At 35.1% G+C, this 21,287-nt stretch overlaps 1 protein-coding gene across 5 annotated transcripts in view; it reads left to right on the forward strand.

Annotated features, from left to right (window-relative positions):
- Nucleotides 1-202: 202 nt before the first annotated feature.
- Nucleotides 203-21,287, forward strand: part of LOC138326712 (uncharacterized) — a 42,148-nt gene continuing 21,063 nt past the window's right edge. For 2 of the 5 annotated variants that reach the window (XM_069272723.1, XM_069272721.1), the window contains exons 1-4: nt 204-763; nt 19,634-19,849; nt 20,038-20,135; nt 20,752-20,895. In XM_069272723.1, coding sequence (XP_069128824.1) covers nt 701-763; nt 19,634-19,849; nt 20,038-20,135; nt 20,752-20,895 — 521 coding nt within the window. In that variant the 5' untranslated portion in view covers nt 204-700. Of the gene's footprint in view, nt 764-19,633; nt 19,850-20,037; nt 20,136-20,751; nt 20,896-21,287 lie in introns of all 5 variants that reach the window. The other 3 variants (XM_069272724.1, XM_069272725.1, XM_069272722.1) reach the window with 2 other exon arrangements.

A 21,287-nucleotide genomic window follows, 5' to 3' on the forward strand; every position in this document is an offset into this window, starting at 1 on the left:
TATGGTACCAGACTTCAGATTTGCAAAAATTGTAACAATTTTTTATAGAGATATTCCAAAGTTTTGCCAGCAGTTTACTGGCTACCTTTAAGGGGGATCATTGTTTTCTTGGGTAGGTCTGGCACGATTCCATTGCGGGAGTACATCTACCTGTAAAATCAATACACAATTACGGGGCACCTATAACAGTTCGTAGATTACACACTGTGATTGAGCTCGCCTTACCGTACGTACGCATGTATACCTATATAGGTATATATACACAATATGTTTCCGAATAGTAACATATTTTCTACAGTTGTAATTACCTTCTATTAACAATCGGACATTCCATTGTGAATTTTAATTGTGTTGGTTGATGCACGTCAACGCTTCGTCAACCATATACATCCACAAAGCAAATCAGTACTTAATACATATCGGTCTACCTTGGGAAATTGCCGAAGTGGAAATTGGCTTTGGCAAATGTCGGACTGAAAATTAACCTTTTGGATGCCTCACCTGTTGCAGAATGTGTGTACAATACACAGGTTAGGAAATTAATAACATATTACGTTGGTGTTTGGGTGCCAAACCCCAGTGCTGAGCTTTGCATTTGAAAGGTACGGGTATAGGTGTGTTTACGTTTCATGGAATTCTAAAAGAATGTGACTTTATTTAATTAACAAACAGTACAATCGGAGATTCGGAAAGAGTGAAAATGGAATCTTTGATACTGGAAGACCTGTCGGATAAAAATGCAAGAAGCGACGGTTTGGACAGGGTAAGTATATCCTGGCAATTGTATAGTTTATGGTAGGATTCAGGGTTTTTTTATGACAGAGCCGTGTTTATACATACATACACTCAGCAATTCGAAGTAGAACTTTTATTATTTATTCATAACGCAATCGTACAGGAAACCCTGGTAGCGCGGACCAATGCAAAGTCGTACCAAGTATGTATATGGACATCATGACTCTCGCAGAGATACGATCAATTTCTCAAGACGAGTTTCATTGATTTATCTATAGAGTAAGGAAGCCAGGTCATGACCTGAAATCCTGCGTGTCACTATATAGGTATGTGGTTTATATACGTGAATGATGATAGTTAGAACACCAGGTAATGAGGAAGTCAATTGACCATGCAACCAGTAATTCCGTGACTGGCGCCAGTCACAGGCGCAGAACGGCAGCATCGGACCATGATACGTTTACCCTCCCAATAGGCGCCGAGATCTCACTTAGGGCAATAATAACAGCCTATGGCTTTACACGGCATATAGCCATCTAGAATAGATATCAATTATTGATAGGTAGATCGGAAACTCTTTACCTGAGCTCCAATACATCGATCTCTTCCATTGTACGGATATTGCATTCCTATGCATTAGATTGATTGGTGTGATGATATCGTATTTTCTTCTGATTAGCAGCTGTGTCCGTTTACGGTCTTTTCAGAATTATTTCGCTGAGAAAATCGGAGTTGCCGGGGGAAACCCGTTTAGATTATTTAGACCTACCCTTAACTTAGGGGGGTCAAGCTTGTAACCCAAACATGGATGGCTAATGAAAGAATATCGGACAGGTGAGTATCTTGTCATCTTGATCCCTTCATTCCGTCATGTCCAACACTTATTCTTTAGCGTGAATAAAAGTCGTAAAACTTAATGCGTTACAACCGCCATCACGGCATTTATTGCTATGCATTTTTTATTTTTCATTTCAACAAATTGACAAGATCGATATTGCATAGCCATACGGGTTGAATTACATGCAAAGCCTACACAATTTTTTGCCTATTTTTATTTCGTATTTCGACATATCTGCTGATATAGCATGTAAACTGATAGCGGTGCAGATATTAATTATTGAAATATATTATGTTTTGAATCGTTATAAAATACGGATCAAAACACTGGCACAATAGTACGGAAAACATGATACCTGAAATATTTTAGTCGTACACATTCTTTTGTTTGTAGACAATTAGGTCACACAGGGCCATTTACAGCCGTTAGCTTTGTAGATAATTCTTGTGATAGACGTTGTCATAGGAAGACAATGGTGGCATTGTTTCTATAGTATGGCACGGAGCACATATAACAAAACCTACAACTCAAAGTGTATTGTTTCATCGTACAAAAGGAACCACTGTCATGTCGTGTCGTCCGAGCATATACACTTTACAAAGATAGAAACATTAAAAAATAAAATTCAATTCCGAATACCTGTTCTGGTACTTCTAAGTACTTTACACTTGTTGTTTGATGTTAACTACACTAATTATGTACAGAATTATGAATACTTACGTTTTGTTTCTAAAACGAAACCAATATATATATATGTATTTGTATATGTAGCATTTCCTTTAAACTTTCCCTGGTTCATTATATGCGCAATATGCGATACAGCCATTTAAAAACCGCTTCTTGAGAATTTGAATCTCAAGTTTCACAATAATGGGTATTCGTGACAGGTAATTGAAAACCTTTGAAGTTTGTATGGCCAGGACTGCCTACGTCATTGTGCAGGTCGATATGTGGTCGTTTGAATATCTATTAGTGTAATATGATGTTACTTGTATATTACATATCGCAAAACTCGCTGGAATCCATGTTGATAAATTTTGGGTTTCACAATTTAACGAACGATCATTGAGCCTAAGGACTTGATGACGGTAGAAATCGAGCAACTATAGTTTTAAAGTGTGCGTTTAACAAACTGAAGTCTGTGGATAAGTGATTTTGCATTATTTAGCTCTCTGGTGATAAACGCCTAGTTTCGTATTGCACTTAGTCGTGGAAGTTGCATAACAACATTTGAAGGAACCGACGTTTAATTTCGTATCAAAACTCTCAATGTGTTATAATGTCATTAAAATACAATATAGTAGGTTACACATTCTGCCATATTTTGATTTCCTAATAATAATTACGTTTGTAATTATCGCTCTCTGTTTTTGAGTTATCCTACTTCCTATTAGTTTTGTGATGCATTCTGGGAGCATTTTAGTTTCGCATCCAATGAACATTTATACAAAAAGATCTGACAGCAAGTTCAATGTGTAGCATGATTGTTGATATCTGTGCGTGTCATTGTTGTCTCCAATCGCCTTTTGTGTGTATCAACATACTAAACAGCTACTTTTACACGTTTAATGTAAGCAAGAGAGCAATAACATTGACGTAAATCACATCACTTTGTTTAATGTTGGCCAGTATTTGTGTGGATAACTCCAGGATATATTAGATCGTGAGAGCTCTACAGCCTAAATGTTGTTTGATGTGTATACTAATGTAACAGTTTACCTTTCTGATTGGCAGTTAACAACTACACACCTGTCTGACCTAGCACGTGACAGATGAACAGGTGAGCTGTCAAATAACCCGAAATTAAACACTACTGTAAGATGGTTTCTCCAAATTCTGATAAATTGGAAATCTTTTGAAATGCGAAAACCGAAATTAAAAAGACCAGTGTGGGTTTAGATGCTGTCCTTTGCTATTGTTCAACCACCTTTTCTGTTTAATGTTAAACATTGTTCGACATTCTCCATGTAACTATCTCTAGCCACCCACTCATAGATCGAAAGTTTAATTTGAGTTCTATGTGGGGCAGTTGCTCAGCAAAGGTCTACGGGCGGTAGTTTATCACCGGCACATCCGGTCTCCTTTATTCACTAAATTTTGGCATGTTCTTTTCAACTATCAGTAGCTTATAATAGGACATCTGAAATAGAACCAAAGCGACCGATTTGTTCGAGGGTAATACTACTAGGTCCACTTTGTCGTAATGCATCGCAAACTTATTGTAAATTATGAATTCGATATTTAAAATAAAACAAATATTGGATGACAGTGATCAATTAAGTATCATATATAAAATGGACAGAATGCAAAGGTCAAAAAAGGGTTTTTGTATTCTGATCTAGCAGAGTTACTTCCCTTTTTTACACTCCGTCAGTGTCAAATCCCTTTTTTACACTCCGTCAGTGTCAAATCCCTTTTTTACACTCCGTCAGTGTCAAACCAGTTTTATGAGCGATTAATGTTCGATTATTCCTATCCGTCGGTCTTGGGTCTGCATAGCTTTGTATGCTGTTTTAATATCAATTAAATCATCCGATGGTATTTGAACTCATATAGTTATTTTTTCTGTAGCGTAGATTATTTGCCTGTCCATTTGTAGTGTTGTCTCGCTGAACAATAGTACCAAATATTACAAGTTCATATATTTCCACCTAGTTTCATCATACACCCAGTCGGAAAATATTCGTGGGACCTCACATACGTTCGTTGAAATCGAATTTTCGTTATAAACAATTTCATATCAAACATATATACGTGTTTTTGGATGATCTTTGGCTGAATTTCGCGTCAAATGAAGCTTGTAGTAGCTTGTGGTGATGCCCGTGCTTATCTTGACTAGTTGACTTGTTTGATACAGTATAAGAACAAAGATATTAGCAGGGGGGGGGGTTTGTTCGTATCAAGTGGTTTTTCATATCAAACAGGCTGAACTGTACTGACAAAAGATCGCGCTTATTCATCGAAACTAATGTCCATTTCACTGAAAATTGTCAATACATATATTTGCATTATTACAAATGGCTTTATTATAATATTGTCAATTTCATCAACCAGCCGAGACATTTCAAAACACCATTGTTGACAATTACCGTCGAGATATCAATAATGAATTAATTTACAGATACAACTATACTTATACACCAATAGTGTATTGGATATATCCATGAATGACACATAAATCGATTCTTCGAAACAAAAGACAAAAATCAATTGTTTATATCAAATAAAAAAGGTACACGAATACACGTGTATTTTGATGTGTTGTCGTAAGTGAGTGATGCGATAACAACTGTTTAGTTGTGTTATGTTAATGTCCAATAATCGATAATGTGAAGACCATGTGGATTAGTAAATTCCGAATACGGTATCATCGGTGTTGATCAAGGTGACGATTCCGGAACATGGACACGGCTTCGTCTCCGGAGATTAGAACGATTTTCTGATTATTTTTGTATAGGACTGTGCCCGGGCTACTCAAACTACCAAAAGGAATGCAATACCCCAACCACGTTATCGACCGCAGGTACGTTTAGTCCCTAATATACCACTAAATCAGCTGATCGACATTTTGAAGTTATTTAATTGATAGACGAATACATAATTATTTCGTCAATTTGATATACATGTAGCTTACGAGGGAAAGATATTTTTGAAGATATGGTTATTACCCCGATGGAATGAATGGTATATTTGACCTAGGTATAATATCATACTTGGTACAAAACACTCAACAGTTATAGCTTGCATACTGGGAAACATGTGTTGACATTTTCGAAAATAAGATCATTATTTCCTGAAAGATTTGAGAAATGTCCCGATATCGACATGGAGCACAACGTTATACTGTTCCGAGGAATATTTCTTTATACAGATCTCAAAATCCGGGAATGGTGAGTTAATGAAATCTGACAGATTAGAAATACAGGTTTATAAAATTTCAAGTAGCATAGAAATTACTGCAATGAAGATTTTTGCATATTCCGTCTTTGCATATTACAGAGTTAGCTCCCTTGTGGGCAGGTATCGATTGTTACGTCATTATTTTGTGAGCATAATTCACGTCGTTTTCGCCGAAAAGTCTGACGTTATGCTCGGAAACACATGACGTACAATTTTTTAACAATCAATACCTATGTTATGGTCTAATTACATTGTTGGCTAAATGTATGTCGTCGCTTGGCTGCGAGGTAGAACACAGACCATCTTCTTTTCATGTCATAACTTTATTCACTCATTTATTAGAGAGCTCCACATAAGGGGAGACAACACATATGAACTAAAACTCTGAACAGGAGACAACATATCACGATACAATAACATTTACACACATGGATGGTTCTAAAAATAAATATATATATCATATATATAACATCCCCCCGCAAAAAAAATTGGTCCCCAATTTTTCAAATAAACCATCCATATGTGTACTACAATAATCAAAGAATTTGATATCATACAAAGTAATTACTATTAACCAAATTACTATCAATGTTAATTATGAAAATGTGAAAGTCCTTTTAAATCTTACTCAAAGCTTTATGAGAAAAAAAATCCAATTAATTATATGCTATCGAAATCTAGGAAATGTTCATACATTTGTATGTCAAAACCATTTCGGAAACAAATTAATATTCTAAATGCACTGTGTGTACATCTACACAGCAAGGCAATTCACTTGGTAATTAAAGGTATTCTCAATCTGTATCAGATATCAATTTATATGTGAATAGGGTAACACACTGGAATATCCATCACTGCACATCCTATATGATATTTTGGAAATTACTGTTTCATGATGTATCTAAATATTTGACTGATAAACTGTTCGTGTAGTATGTCCGTCGCTGACCGATATTTTACATTTGCTGGATTTTCCTGTCAGAAAGGAATAAAGGTCCTTGGAATCTATGGAACATATTTCTTCAGATTTACATTGCGGTGTGGCAGCTATCGATGTCCTCTGGCGTAACCTTTCCTGGAATTTTCCCTCAGGTAGTGATCTCTGATGAGGTAGCTCTCGACAATGAGGTTGTGTGTCACACTTGGAACTCGCACTAGCTGGAGCTTTTATCTTAACTAAGTCCACAGCATTACACTGAGTCTGTACAGAAGGATTAATTTTCACAACTGGCTCAACTGTCTGTGTCATCACTGAAGACTTGGACTTCTGTGGTATCACATCAGCTGATGATTCCTGTTTACATGTATTTACGGTACAACTGTCAGAGCTAACACTAGCACTTTCCATACATTTCTTTAAATGTGTGTTTCTCCACTTCTCGGCTCTCTGTCTATCATGCCGTTTCTGAGATGGGGATTTGGAGTGTTTAGGTTTCTTTAAATTCCGACGTTCTTTAAATGTACCTGTCACTTGTTTTGTAGAGGATGTTGAGTGGCATCGCCGTATTTCAGGTTTTTCCCATGTGATATTGAGAGTTACCTCCCCTTCATTATCATGGAGCGAAAACGAGCATTTCAAATTTGGAAAGTCCAAATCAAAGGTCTCTAAAATCCTCAGTACATTAGTAGGAATCATTATGAATTCAAGTGTTCAGATAAAATATTCAAATGTTAATAGTGAATCACCATTGCATAAACTAAAGCATCTTCATATCTGCCATTTCCACACCACGTGGTCGACCCGTGGGCGGCCACACACAAAACGATTACTGCACAACAGTCACATATTTGGATCAAACACCTACTTCAAATGTTAGTAAAACGAGTCCGAGTTTGGATTCTCCACCATGTTATGGTCTAATTACATTGTTGGCTAAATGTATGTCGTCGCTTGGCTGCGAGGTAGAACACAGACCATCTTCTTTTCATGTCATAACTTTATTCACTCATTTATTAGAGAGCTCCACATAAGGGGAGACAACACATATGAACTAAAACTCTGAACAGGAGACAACATATCACGATACAATAACATTTACACACATGGATGGTTCTACAAATAAATATATATATCATATATATAACACCTACCCGCAAGGGCAGATATCTCTGTAATATGCAAATACAGAATAGATCTGCGAGCGTCATCTTTAGATTAAGGATAGAATTAAAAATACGGGAGTGTATCTATTCGAATAAAATAGGAAAAGTCAGATTCACGTTAAACTAGAAAAGTAGAGGGATCGAAAAATTTGCGGGTAGAATGAAAACATTGGGAGTGTAAAATTTGGGGTATGGAATTTTATGTTGCAGTTAACTTAAACTCGTGGAGTATGTGTTTTCGATTTAATCATCATCTCTAGGAGTTCTTTCATCAAGCAGAATGAATACAATAACGTGGATATCTCGACAGTGATAGTAACCCATCGAACATCGAGGATTTTTTTCGGGTGGAAACGAGCAAAAAAGAAAAAAAATGGAGAGTGTTCACTTTTGGGATCGACTGGAAACTCCTATGATATTGAAAAAAATAAATCGGATAGAATAGCTTTAAAGAAAAGCCAAACTTTCCGAATATATCCATAGCAAAACTTAAGTAGATCATACAAAGTGATGATGAGGAGCAGAATTCCCGGTCATAGGTTTTCGGATAGACATTAATTATATATATGTAACTAGCGATGACTTTTCTCTGGGTACTCCGGCTTTTCTTTACTGAGAACTCCTAAACTTTACACATCCTTAAATCACTTCAAACCGACAAATAATATTGCTAAGCGTCAAGAAAAGTATGTGTGTACATATATACGACAGATTACAAATACTGATAAAGACGAGTTTAAGAACTCGGACTGACATGTATCACAGAGAAAATAATTTATACGAACAACATTACGACAGTGTGCAAACATAATGAATAACACACTTGATAAAATCTTCTAACACTGCCCTGTACTGCACCGGCTGACTCCACAAAGGCCATTTAAACATATTTCCGTATCAGAATTGTTTTCTTCTTAATCTTAGGCTATTCTCCCCGATATTGCTTAATTATAAAAACATTATCTTTAAATGAAGAAAATGTGGAATTAAAATAGATTGAACGTAAACAATTGCCATACGAATGAAACAAGGAAGCACCAGGTTCTATAGAATTTAAATTCTCTGTATAGTCGATTATTTATTATACATAACCGATGAGCTCAACATGGCTCTTTGATTGTCTTGGAAATCATTTGATTCAGTTTTTGTGCAGGTATGTTTTTACTAATTTTTTGAGGTTTTCACATGGCAAACTTTCTAATAATAACACATGCTTTTTGTAATTTTGTGTTGACAAAGTAATTGGGCTTATTAAGGGTACAAGGTTGAGATTGATACGTTGCTAGTTGCTATCAAAGTAAAGAATGATCCCAAAATGTTTATTAATATGGCAACAAATTCAAAACAAGTCACAGGCTGAAGCATTGCAGAACAATAGCGCTTGATGGTTGTAATATGTGAGGAGACCAGAGTACCCGGGAAAAATAAGCTTCGACAGGCGACTCACAACTTTTCATGTTCGAGCGGAAAATCACACTGCTGCAAACTTAACTTAAAACCATTTTCACAGGCATGAGGGGTTGTTTACTACTAATGGTCAAAATGAGAGTAATGTCCATTTGATTTTTTTATAGCGTAGTAGCCCAAAACCGACCAGAAAATAGTGCTGATATGGTTTACATTAGTATTGATTGTGTTTTTCTAGAGTATGTTATGGAAACATCTTTTTAGTTTTACTTTGTCATAAGTGTACTACGGTTAATGCTTAGTCATCAGAAACCCAGAGAATGGTTCAATAGTACGGAGGTAATATATATAAATATTAAATGCATCTTTTGCGTCAACGCGACGCCATAGCATACTTACTTCATGCCAAAATTCGATAGGGCATCCATTGCAATTCATTTACTAATCAACCTTTCTACTATGAACATTAAAACAGTTTTCCTGTTGTAAATAAAGTTAATGATAGGTATTTTGAGCTGTTTATTCAGTGTGTAATTTAACAGTTAATAATTTCGTCCTCGTGTTTTATGCGTAAAGTTACAAAATATTCTGCTTTTTAGCGTGTAAAAATAAATATGAACGGAATGAAACAATGGTAAAGTGTCACTGTACTTGTCTACACCAGTAAACAAGTAAATCGTTTGGTTTGCAGAATTAATGAATTTAACAAAACAACACAACTATCATGTTTGTTTGTTTGTTTGTTTGTTTGATTCATTAACGTCCTATTAACAGCTACATGTATGGTCATGTAAGGACGGCCTCCCATGTTTGCGGTGTAATGCGTGTATGTTGTGTGAGGTGCATGTTATGGTAGACTGTGGTATGTTCGTGTTGTGTCTTCTTGTATAGTGGAACTATTGCCCTTTTTATAGTGCTATATCACTGATGCATGCCGCCGAAGACACCAAGCAACACACACCACCCGGTCACATTATACTGACAACGGGCGAACCAGTCGTCCCACTCCCAGTATGCTCAACTCAAGGCCAAAAGTGAGGCGGTGTCAAGGGAGGCATTAGGAAAGATAAAGTCAGTTAGGAAGAAGAGATAAGATAATATCCTAAATTTAGTCGCCTTTTACGATCATGCAATAGGGGCACCAGGTACAATTCTAACGCCCTACCTGCAAGGCCATAATTGTTATACGTTATCGTGGCCCCCAATAATCATTATACATATTGGGGGCCATGATAACGTAACAAAATGCATCTATGGTGAAAATGAATGTACAAAGATCTAGTTACCAATACAATTATAATTTCACAGTATCGTTTATTAAGCATGATTCCACTTTGAACCTTATAACACGTTGTACAGTATATATTCCTAAACGGCTAAAGACTTCTTATGTACTACTAATTTGTATATTATTAATTACATTGTAAGATACAATTATTTCATCTTGAAAGTCAACGTCAATAATCATCCTAACACCTGGCAAATATTACGCCAAAAGCACAATATATATTTGTGTCCATTTAATTAATTTTCTGAATACATTTACACCATTATTTACGATAAGGCTTGAAACGCTACGAGAAAAGCATTGAAGCTCAGTAATAAATCGCACTACCTCCCCAGAGAGCACTTGGTACACTATTTGCAAATATAAACCTAAAATTTCTCCTGGGACATACCTTACACAGAAATGTATAAGGACATATCTTAATCACTATCACGTGAAAAGCTTTTGAGACGCCGTAAATCTCATTACTGTAATAATACTACTGAACTTTTAGAATTATTGTCCTCTAACTAATCTTTGAGTACCTGTTAAATCACCCCGATACAAGTAGAAAGTGACGGTAACGAGATTTAAGGGTGTCGCGTTTACATAGCTCAATCCGCTTTGGTCTGTGATTCCGGAGCCCGGCGGCCGGATCCGATAGTACGTTGCATAGAACACACTAGTAGTCAAGTCGGATACATGTGGTAACAAATTGATCAATATTCAATCAAAACTTGTAAATACGTTATTAAACACGACCTTTAATTCATTAAGTGGTTTTATTGTTGTTAGGACCGTAGGTCAATGCTTGGGTAATACTTTACATATTTCTATCCTGGAGCCAATCAGTTGTACACTAAATCGTATATCGATCGCTCCCTCAAGGAATTCAATTAAATATTTAAACTATGTGAGATACAATAAGAGGCTTTTAGAGATATATAAATAATATACACACTAATTACACAGATTGTCAAACTAGTTATTAAACACGACCTTTAATTCATTAAGTGGTTTTATTGTTGTTAGGACCGTAGGTCAATGCTTGGGTAATACTTTACATATCTCTATCCTGGAGCCAATCAGTTGTACACTAAATCGTATATCGATCGCTCCCTCAAGGAATTCAATTAAATATTTAAACTATGTGAGATACAATAAGAGGCTTTTAGAGGTATATAAATAATATACACACTAATTACACAGATTGTCAAACTAGCGAAACATATGCTAGCAGAGAAGAGAATGAATAAACTTCGAATCTATCGCTTCAAAATAAATACCATCATTGTTTTGTAAATAAAGCTAATATTATCTGTTTCGTATTTCAATCAGTTGGTGTTATACTTTTATGTTAATTTCTAACCGCTATACCGTAAAGCAAACAAACCATTGCAATGAAAAGTGTCTTATTTTAAATTTATTATTTGTGAAGAAACTTATTAAAGGCCCACTACCTTTCCGGAGCAAAACATAAATAACGTCAGAAAATATAAAGCGATGGCCTAAGATGAGGTTACAACACCAAACAAATGCTTATATTTCATGCGTAATTTATGAAAACAGCGGAGAGTCATTTCGCTGTTTCACCGTCTGGACCAGTGATAGTCAACTACCGCGCGATATTTAGGACGACGGCGGGAAGCAGAAGACGACCCGAGTTATGAAAGTTAACATTTTATTTATTTTAATTAAATTGTTCAGAAGGTGATGATAAATGTAGTATTAATGGTAAGTAAAGAATTTTTGCAACTCTACAAAATTATCGATCTCATTTTGCATTCTCATTTTAAAAATCAAAAGCCGTTTTGGAAAGGTATCGGGCCTTTAAATTATCTTTGTTCCTCCGATTATCTAGTATTCTTGCAATGACAAGGTTTGATAAGGTTTTACCAAATTACCATAATATTTGATATACTTTGAGGAACTGTCCCTTTGAGAAATGCTTTGGCCTCTGTCGCCTTGATGGGTGAGTGAGTTGTTCTCCTTATTTTGTCATTATCATGCCGGAGTTACACAACTGGTCTGCCCATTGGCTGCCAGAATGTGGTCGTGATTTGGTAGCTTATTGTGAAGATAAGCAATATATCACTGTGAATACATGTTTACAATATTTCCAATAAAAAGACAAATTATGCCATTTCCCAAAAAGATTGCACTACCATATGAAGCATGGAGCACTCTGGTTTATAAAAATGCAAAGCGTGATAAACCAAGCCAGAGTAACTCATTATTAATAAATAATCTTCTTCCTCGCACTGGACAGTTCATGTTGCTGCTACAACAGTGATACATAAGTGAAGATAGAAAGGAGGTGTTGCATGGCCGCCCACGATCGATTTTTAATTTTTTGGTGCGAATATATCAATCGGCACATAATATGTATCGGAACAATACTTATTCCATGAATAGATTAATCATGCGACTACAGCGCCACCTTTTGTAAGTTTTACGTCCGATTCCTACTTGTGCGCCTTTAATGTATCATATTTAGGCATACAAAACCCAAAGATAAATTATTTTGGTGTAATAACATAGCATTTCGTATTATCTTTTTAACGATATACAATACTTCATCACATCTGTTGGGGTTTCCTTGCAATTTCCAGTTTTGCTCTTATTTTTTCTTGAAAATAGAGCAATTTCATTTCATTAGTTTTTGATTAATTCCTTAGATGACAATGACAAACTCCGAGTACCCTAAAATTTTAGCAATCAAAAATATCTTCATATATCATTTATTGACTCATGAAAATATTGTGTCGATGAATCACTGGATATGCCGACTTTTTTGCACTTTTGTACGTCTACCCCCTTTATTTCTTACCCAATATCAAAGTACTGAGAGTACTGAGTGTTAAAAATGTTAAACGAAAGCTGTCCTTCTCTCGGCTCTATCATGTATCAAAAGCCGCATTAGCGACGTCATAGTTGAGTAAAACGTATCCCATGTAAGTTGATGTACCAAAGTTCGGTCAAACTGACATGTATATTGACATTTGATCTACATCTAAATAAAAACTTATTTTGCCTATATATCACAAAATGTTAATTTTAGGGTCATATATTGAACTAGACAATACGTTGTGTCATAAAGCAAAATAAGGTCAATATGACTTTATATTTCCTACACCAATCGTCAGAAGTATTTCCTATTTCTGTCTTCATGGGTTTATTTACTTATTACTAAGCAAATGTTCCGTTTAGCGAAACGTATATCGATGTAACTTATATGTTGACCTTAGATATTTCTCAAAAGGATATACTGTTGTTCTGATGTCATAAACATGTCATGGATAACTAGGATTTCATTCGTGAGTCAAACAGCCCATGTCTGACTATTATTCACACAATAAAACATGGTCAAACTACACAGTAATGAAAAAAGAATGCAGTGGACTAAAACTTTTTTAGGGCACCAAATAAAATATTGCACGCTAGGAACTCTTCAATTGACGTTCTTGGTGACTGATATAGTTAAAAAATGTTACTACGAAAGTAGGTCAAGTAAACAATTCATGCAGAATTTTACAGACCCACTATCTGAGTTATTTAGGCCTTTCATATACTGAAAAGCTGTTTGAAGATTTTCATACATTTGACCTGTCTGAAGCCCTTTATTCCAGCATACTGCAAGGCGTCTAGAAGTCGTTTATGTTTGGCAATTTCAACCCTGTGATCTTGGTCATTCATTTGACAAACATCTTTGTAGCCCTTTATTTGAGAATACGTTAGGTCTAACATTATGTATCAATGCCTTTCAGTTATTGAGAAGAAGTTGTTTGAATGAAAAGTTTATGAACGACGGCGCACGAAGTACGATCACTATAGGTCACCCTGACCTATCGGGCAAGATGATTTAGGAACATTTGCCCTTCACCCCAACATGCTACATGTACAATATCAGGTCTCTAGTCCTCTTAGTTATTCACAAGAAGTAGTCGTTTAAACTATCATTCTACAATCCCAATATCAGATTCCAATGCCTCTTATTTATTCACAATAAGTCGTTTAAAGGTTTTAGCCTATTTGACCCTTGTAACCTTAAATGAACGTGGTAGTCTTTCGTGCCAGCATACTACAGGCCTTATATCAGGTATCTAGGTATCTTAGTTATTCACAAGAAATCGTTTAAAGATTTAGTCTTTTTGAATTATGTGACCTTGAATGAAGGTCAAGGTAATTTATTTCCGCAAACTTGGTGGTCAATCATTCCAGCATTCTACATGCCTAATATCAGTTTCTTGGGCCTTTCGGATATTGAGAAGAAGTCGTTTCAATGAAAAGTTTATACAAACGACGAAATGCGAACAGCGCATGACAATGGACAAAGCATGGTGACTATAGGTCATCCTGACCCTTAGGGTTAGATGAACTTATGACATTAAAATGAACTAACGATGAAAACGCGGTCCTGCAGGTAGGGCGTTAAAATTGTACCTACTGCCCCTATTGCATGATCGTAAAAGGCGACTAAATTTAGGATCGTATCATAGCATCTCTTCTTTCTAACTTAATTTATATTTCCTAACGTCTTCCTTGACACCGCCTCACGTTTGGCCTTCGGTTGAGAGCTCGCCCCTGTGAGGTAGGCTCTGGGTTCTGTCACTTAGCGCTCAGCATTAAGGGAGTAGGACGACTGGTTCGCATGTTGTCAGTATAATGTGACTGAGTGGGAATGTGTTGCTTTTACCCCTGCAAGGATTTCTAGAAAAGTTCTAGAACTGCTCCAGAACGGTTCCGGAAAGAGTTCTAGAAGTGTTCTAGAATTATTCTAAAGGAATTATAGAATCGTTCTACAACGTTTTCTAGAACGATGCTCTAGAACTGTTCTAGAACAGTGTTCTAGATTGTTCTAGAGTAATGTTCTAGAACAATTCTAGAACTATTCTAGAATTAAGAAACTGGAGCAGTTCTAGAACATTTCTAGAATATTTTCAGAACATTTCTGAAAAAGTCTCATTTAACATTGTAGAACCGTTCTGGAACAGTTGTAGAATTGTTCTAGAACAGTTGTAAAACTCTAGAACAGTTGTAAAACTGTTCTAGAACTTTTTATAGCGTTTCTAGAACTTTCATTAGATAATCTAGAAAGCATGCACTTTCATGAAGGATGTTTGATGAGGAAAAACTTATAACTTGTAATCAGTACCTGGTAAACTTTTTGATGGTATTATTTCGCCATACTAAAGGTAAAATGAGACATAGCGCCTCGTCTGATGTCTGATTGACGCTAGCAAAAAAGGTACCAAATTTAGTCGCCTTCTACGATCATGCAATGGGTATAGCAGGTGCAATTCTAACACCCTACCTGAGACGATGGCAACATTGATGGTTCCCGTTAACAATGGGCAAAGGACACATACTGTCATATTTATTACCTTAATGCTTATACAGTTTCTTGAATGCAACATGGCATTGTACATATGTTAAATCATAACTGTCAGTATTATATGTCCCACTGTTTCAAAACGGATAAGTAGAATTTCTAAAAAATATTATAAACATGAGTTTATGATGATAATTTCAAGGTTTGGTTGAAATACGCAACTCATCATCACATTCTACTCTTACAGTAAAGTCGGTAATATTTGACAGTGTACTCTCAGTACTTTGATATTATGGAAAATACAGGGGGTAGACGAAATAAACCTAAAAAAAACGTAACATATCCAGTGATTCATCCATTTGAGCTGTTTATGGTGAAACGATGATAACCTGAATATAATTTTAAACATCAAAATTTTAGGGTACTCGAGCAGTGCCTTACTTATTCTGTTGCTCAAACGAAAAAATGAAAACTTCAAAAAGTCGTATTTTTTGTCAAATTTGATATTTACGTTCCATTTGTGATAAAATGATATTGGATACAGCCAAGTGTAATATGTCGTTAAAAAGGCAATGTTATGTGGTATTTTTAATCATATGAAAAACGTTATTTAAGTGTTTTTACTATGACTTATGCCAGGTAAAAGGCCCAAGAGGCTTTAAATTTACCAGTGTTAATGTAGGGGGCGCTGTAGTCCTAATAATGGTTCAATCGGGTTTTAAGTATTATAGACATATGTGTATTAATGCAATTAGTTAATTTAAATTCAAAAATCAAAAAAAATATCGTGGGCGGATTTTTAGTCTATATGCAACACCTCCTTTTTACAAATTCACAAACAGAACTCCCTCCAACATTGATAAATTCACCGTTCAAAGTAAATTAATTGACAAAATCCTACACAACTAATATTTAACTATTTTCAGCTAATGTTTTAAATTTTCCTGTGGTTCATTTTTTTCTACCAACATTGCAAGATTTAATCAACTGAATAAGTTAACACCTTACAAAATAACTTAAAAATGCAATCTGTTTACTATGATGAAAATAGCGGTACAGTATACGGTTGAATGATGAAGACATCCACAGATGATTTAGTTTCATAACATAAACTATCGCTCATTGACATGTAATGATAGAAAGGATTGCTATTTTTATACCTCTGTTCTTATATTAAATATTCATTCATTATTTAACCCTTAATAATGCGTTATATTTTCTTCGTGTTGATACACATGTCAAATTCGATCATTCTACACGAACAGCCGACAAAGCATACTTATGTAACCAGGTTTAAAACCGTAGCCTTATTGGATTAAAATAACCAAAGGTTTCATATCAGACCAGGGATTGTGGAGTTTTTTATTTAATCTTTTAATCTTCAATAAGAGATACAAAACCAGCGGCGATTGAAATTAATTTTTATGCTCCGTTCAATGTAAAGTGATTTACCTTTTAAAAATATGGGTTAAAGATTTGCCCATGAGAGACCCAGGTGAGAGGCATATTGAAACCTACTTTACTACAAATGATTAAAAATGTGAATTAACAGGTAAGTGTTTACCTGAACGCTAAACCGATTGACATTCTATCATACTATCTAAACCACTTGAAGGAGAGGGGAAAGATCTGCAGATAGAAAGTTATTATTGAAAGAAAGATTTAGATTGGTTTTAGTAGATTCAACGTCCTATTGGTAGCCAGGGTCAGGTTCATTTAAGGATGGACTCCCAAGTGTGTAATATGTCACGGTGTGTGAGTGTCTGAATGTTTTGGGAGGCTGTGGTATATTAGTAAATTCGGCGTGATGTAATTTGGCTGATGTGGTTTCACCACAAAACACACAATCATGTGTTATCTTTAATTCTTGAGGATACAGGTCTAATTTTTTTGAGTATTTCTAGTTACATCTCATTAAATAAAACTAATTACGCTTCATTCTCAAATGAGATCACTATTGTAAATCTTATTACAAATGTTCAAATATATTTGAAACTTCCAATAATTTGCGGCACATACTTAACCTTCCCTTGTCATGACTTTTTATTACGGTACATGCCAAATGTACACTGAAGCATAAGTTTAAGTTTCTGAATTCTTCTTTCATACGTAATTAGATTTGACATCAGAGCGCTTTGCAGCAGTTAGGGCGTATCTCACTAATATATTAAGAATTCGCATTGTAAGAAAGAAAATGGATTCTGATATTACAAATTCGTGACATACAACATTGCTGTCAAACTCATAGTCATCATTGTTTTAAAATAGCTTTTCTGACTTCAGAGTACATTTTATAGCCTTAAGATGTTAAACTTACGGGATTACCTACGGCTTTACGGAGATCATCACGTCAAATAGTCAGCGAGAAATAGTGTATTGGAACTATCCAAATAAAAAAACAATATGACTTCTTATATGAAGTGTATGAGGCTTGAAACAATACTCCTATTGTTATCATTGGCCGGAATGATCAAGGTAATTCTGACTACCATGATCCACTTGTACAGGTGTGATAGGTCAATCAATATCGCCATTGATCCATAAATTTAGAAATTGTGTCCTAAATACCTATTTTATCCATTAACAAACAAATATCAAAGTTGAATTGCAGCCAGAGAGCAATGTTGACACAAAACGTGACTGTACTTTAAATTGTTAGATAAAAATGTATCGGAAATTCTATTATCATTCTTTGTGACTGTGTACCCAACGTCATACATTAAAAGTAGTTAAAATATATCATACTAGAGGATCACAGAATATTCCATATGTTGACTTAAAAATTATATCGGAGTTATTTAACTGAATATGCCATTTACCTGTTAGTATATGGGTCAATCTGTAATAAAAAAAAATCATGTAATGAACTCACAGAGAGCGAAGTAAATATTTCAAACAATAAATGGGTGTCATATTCAATATGCTGTATTTGTCAGCACAAATTACATTTTAGTTACCAGTATTAATATTTCCCGGTGTTTTATCCTCCTTTGTTGAATATCTGTGTATTTGGGTACGTTTTGTTATGATTAACACTATATTATGTAAATAACACATATTGTTACAACACGCATAGAGCAATAAAAAGCAAGCATGTAAATAATAATGATGTGTGGAAGTAGGAAAGGATTATAATACCATACGAGGAAAACATATTTTCGACAGAATGCATATGTGATAAAAATAAATTCAATAGTTAGGGCTATATACGCTTACTTTGAAAGTTAAAGTGTATTTATATATATCTAGAGCTTAATACAATACAGGAGTTTCGTTGCCGTGCTGAGAATATTCAGTTTTCTAAAAGTTGACAAATCGAACTAAAATTCTTGAAAGAATTGAAATACGATTTTTCGCAATGCACGCCTATGAACCAAATCAATTAAATCATTGCGTCGGGTCTCAAACGGTTTACATAGTTTCTGACTTGAACAGAAATCAATGAAATTAAATCGGATTGAAGTAAATGCGAATTGTTCCGAGCCAAGTATTTGATCCTGACCTTGGCACATCAATCAGCTATTGTTCTTCGACAAATATTTTAATATCGTGTGTGTAACATCAGCCAAAATGTGCCATCGTAGTAATGTATGTACACATTTCTGTTTCGTCGCAAGACGTTTTATGCCATATAAATGCACAATATATTTTTGCATAAGTTACATATACAATGGAATGAATTTTAATATCAGATAACGCTTGTAATAATTGTTTTAAAGTTTTAGAGATATTTTTGAAAGCCAGTTTTCTTAATATCATCACAAGAATATGACCATTTTAATCATCCGGCACTGTTTATGACAATAATAACACGCTACATATGTATTGTTTTTTTGATGGATAACGCCAACAAAATCATTATTTCATTTTACCTAACGAAACGTCAATCGAAGAATAACCACTTAACACAATTGCAATATATGCAAATATTTACACATCATAACACTAAATGTATCGAAACTCTATTAGTTACACGGTTATTCTCCTTGATTAAGTCTAATTTGATAAAACTATGACAACGCTTTTTGATTAAGTTTTAATTCAATTGTAGCAAGACGAGTTGAAAGAACATTTGCGGAAATTGGGGTTTTATCGAGAGCCACCTACACCGGAACTACTTAGCGAAGCACAGGAAGTATATCACAAACTAAAATGGCCGCCACCGGAAGACGAATATGGAAACTCTCTTCCTTGTCCTCCATCTATGTTGAAACAAGGACTTCTGGACGAAGACGTTTTAGATGAGCTTGATACACATGCGCTTGAGGTAAACATAGGAGAAAACTTCATTCATTGACATAAACTATTGCTGTCTTGTTCATTGACTAGTCGAAACAGCCAAAATAATCGGAAAATGATCAAAAATCTCAAGAACTAGAACAATACAAAAACACACTGATTCAACTTTTGTACGGACGATACAGTGTACTATTTAATCCTATCTTATATTTATAGACCGGATCAAGCTACCTTACACACCGAATTGCATTGCTTGTGGAGTTCCTCATTCGACCTGCCGAGACGGACGTGGAGAAGGCTAGGGTTCTTACAAGGTAGCAAAAAACAATACTGAAATTTTATTGACAGCCTCCCCCTGTATGTTATGGGTTACGTATAGTTAGTGTGTGATTGGATGATAGTGGTATGATCATATTGTGTATTTATTTAAAAGCAGAACTCTTAGTTATTTTATAAGTTATAACTTATAACGCTATTTAACATTCCACATATACCGAACATCAAACCTCACCTGGTCATGTTACACGAATGACGGGCAAACCAGTCGTCCCACTCCTATTCTGCCAATCACTAAGTAGAAGGCAGTATATTCTACATCTGTTTATATACTGTATGTGTCTCGGTCATGGTACAGAATCCCGAATCTTCTTTACATTTTCAAACACTCAACTCAATGATAAAAGTGAGGCGATGTCAAGCTATAATATTTGCAACATGATAATCATTTAGAAAGAATAGAAAATAAGAGTTGTGTCGCTTAATACGATAAAAACAATAAGAATGGGACACCAGGTTCATGTTGTTTGCTCTACCTTAAAAAATTGTTTCAACTTTACCTTTTTCACTTAGGGACTGTGACATAGACCTGTCAATAATTTAGTCAAATTAAGTTATAATTATCAGCTAATATTGATGGTATTGTCATGTTAGATGGCTTGCTCGATGCTTAGACGACGATTACATCCGAGACCTTCCGAGGTCAACATGGAGCCATGCGGAGTCCACCGCTATGTACCTATGGAAACTGCGAAGACGGGAAATCGATTACGATGAACTATTTCACGTTCTTTGCAAGTAAGAATGTCACTTTTGTCCATTAATAACTTCAAGTGAAACGATTTTTGCACGAGTTCTGATATCACTCAATATAATCGCTAGTAATCTATCACAAACCTATGTCATACAATGTATTTTACGCCTATTCAACTCTCCCTGCAGAATATTTCATCCAACCAAAATTGAGTTAGTTATAGTTCCATTCCAATGAGTGCATTCTATAAATATATGTACAGAAATGTGTGTTTACGCGTTTTTACAATGTGACAAACATCCCCCATTGTAGTTACTTAATAACTTAAAGCAATAATTATATTCGTGTTAAAAATAATGAGACAAAATGCAATTCTACGTACATACATGTAAGATAAAGAAAACATATTCAGGTTAATTTTTTATTCATATTAATT

This window comes from Argopecten irradians, chromosome 7, assembly GCF_041381155.1.
Source record: "Argopecten irradians isolate NY chromosome 7, Ai_NY, whole genome shotgun sequence".
NCBI classification, from domain to species: Eukaryota; Metazoa; Mollusca; class Bivalvia; order Pectinida; family Pectinidae; genus Argopecten; species Argopecten irradians.